Source organism: Cenococcum geophilum (genome assembly GCF_001692895.1).
Source record: "Cenococcum geophilum 1.58 unplaced genomic scaffold K441scaffold_6, whole genome shotgun sequence".
Lineage (NCBI taxonomy): Eukaryota > Fungi > Ascomycota > Dothideomycetes > Gloniales > Gloniaceae > Cenococcum > Cenococcum geophilum.
Window position 1 is genome coordinate 2,452,345 of NW_027137564.1, and position 2,254 is coordinate 2,454,598.

At 44.9% G+C, this 2,254-nt stretch overlaps 1 protein-coding gene across 1 annotated transcript; it reads right to left on the reverse strand.

Moving 5' to 3' along the window:
- Positions 1-615: 615 nt before the first annotated feature.
- K441DRAFT_542436 (uncharacterized protein) lies at positions 616-813 on the reverse strand (the record flags this gene model as incomplete). The annotated part of the gene is made up of 1 exon (XM_067642692.1): positions 616-813. One exon carries the CDS (start codon positions 811-813, stop codon positions 616-618), a length of 198 nt encoding a protein of 65 aa, XP_067508201.1.
- Positions 814-2,254: the final 1,441 nt, after the last annotated feature.

The window sequence follows — 2,254 nt, forward strand, 5'->3', positions numbered from 1 at the left end:
GGCCTAGAATAGTTATAAATATCGACCGCTATATACGGAACTGTAATAACTACTATAGGTCTACAATCCCACGAGATAAAACCCTAGGATTATTAAAACCCCTCCTAATACCCAACCGCCCCTAGTAATATATCTGTCGGTATAACTCGCTTTATCAACGTGCACGAATATCACTTGTAGTGGTACGTATGCGGTGTTGAAGTTAGTAGTTGATTGTCGTTAGAAGAAAGGGGTTGCTCCAAGGTCAGACAGTTAGTCTCGCTTCGTAGTCTCATAACTACGTCACGTAATTAACGTTCCGACACTAGAGCAACTCTAAAAAAAAGGCTAATCTACACTCCAAAGCCAAGTCTTCTAGACTACTCGTAGCGTAACGCAATAGCTAGCTCTTCTATCCATAATACGCAATAGCTTCCACGTATAATGGTGCTGGAGCGTCATCTGCCAAATTCTGCCAAATTCTGCCAAATTCTGCCATGCCGTTGAACCAGCCAATCAGGATTTTCCATCCCCGGGATGGAAAATCGCTATTGGCTTACCTGCTACTAGCGCCTTAGCGGCTGGCTCTGTATAGTACAAGTCCGTACCTGCCGAAGCCGAATCCGTTCGTTTAACCTACCCTACAGCCCGTAATTCAACTCGGTTCGTGTTAATAAGCCATAATAGTGCCGTATAAGGCTTGCCCTTTATTATAGCGTCCGCAGGGTTAGTGTCTCCATCAATATCAATCATCAAGCGTTTCTCTTGCGTAGTTCCTCGTCGGACGAGATAGTTATATAAAGACTTCGAATCAGTGTAGAGAATTGCGGACATTGCAAATATTGCGGATATTGTCAATATTGCGGATCTTGCAGATATTGCAGATATCAGACACTGCGGATATTAGACACTGGTATCTTGGCGGTGCAAACAGGTAGGCGTGTATAAGGTATTATGGGTAGTCAGCCTCCTTCCTCCCCTATTAGTTCGTCTCTCTCTTTCTCCTATATAAGGGTATTGCCTACTCCCTACTGTATACCCAGGCAATACCTTACAGTTTGTTATTCAACCCACCCCTTTACAGTTACGGCTGTAGTCTCGGTTATTTTAATTGCGGTTTCGGCCTTAATCTTAATTATGGTAGCGGCGATCCATAAAAGTAGTATACACCCCCTAACTGGGGTGTTCCTTCTTCCATATAACAATTAAAGACCGTAACTTATTAATTAACTAAGAGAGATCTTCTAAAGGGTTAGAGATAGCAATACGGCATATTGGCACTCCCTAGCAAGTAGTAGCTAGCTTATTTGTAAGAATGCGGTTCGTACGGAAGTCTGTATAGATCTTTACAATTATAGCTACCTCCTTGCTGTATCTAGGTCCTTGCCTAGGTCCTTACTCCACACTAGGCACGGCCAGTTTAGGTGGTATATGTGTGTATAGCTACTGCGGTTGCTGCGGCTGCTATAGTTGCCGCTCTCTTAACCGTAGCAATTGGTTATAATTGGAGAATTAAGGACCGGGAGGGGTAGTAGGGGCAGTGGGGGTAGCGGGGGTAGCAACCGGAGTAGCTAGTAGTGCAGCGATTGGGGTAGCTAGCGGTGCAGCGATTGGGACAACTGGTAGTGCAGCAGTTAGAATAGCTAGTGGAATTAGCGGAGTAGCTAGTGCAGATGCAATAGGTGTTTAAGGTGTTATAGCTATAAGGGTGGTCGTCGGTTTAACGAAGTTGGGGTCGAGGTTGGTAGTACCAGGGTGAGGATACTGGGCAGGAGGAGGACTAGGTGGGGTAGTAGCAGTTGGAATAGCTGGTGGAATTAACAGAGCAGCTAGTGGTGGGGTAAGAGCAGTTGCTGGAGAAGAGGCAGTTGCCGCAGGCGATAGTTGCTGATTCTGCGTAGAGGTAGGTTATAATAGGGTATGCTGCTATCGGGTAGCAGTTGGTGCAGCAGACCTAGGTGGTATTGCAACTATAGCTGTAGGCTAACCCGATAGACCGTCACGAGCGTGGTTTAGCCTATCTTGTAGTGCTCTTAAAGCCAGTGGTTCTGCTAACTCCCTAATGGTTGCTACGATCTCCTTATCTGTCCATTAATGCAGCTTTTCTTCTTATGTAACTTTAAATAACAGCTCAGATACAGTAATTCTGCTAGTACGTCTGCCTACGTAAACACCTCTTTTAAGGAGATGTCTTCGTAGCTTGGATCTAATATCTGTGCGTATCTTCTTAAAGCTCTCTACTATAAACCCCTCAAACTACTCCTAAAAAATGTAC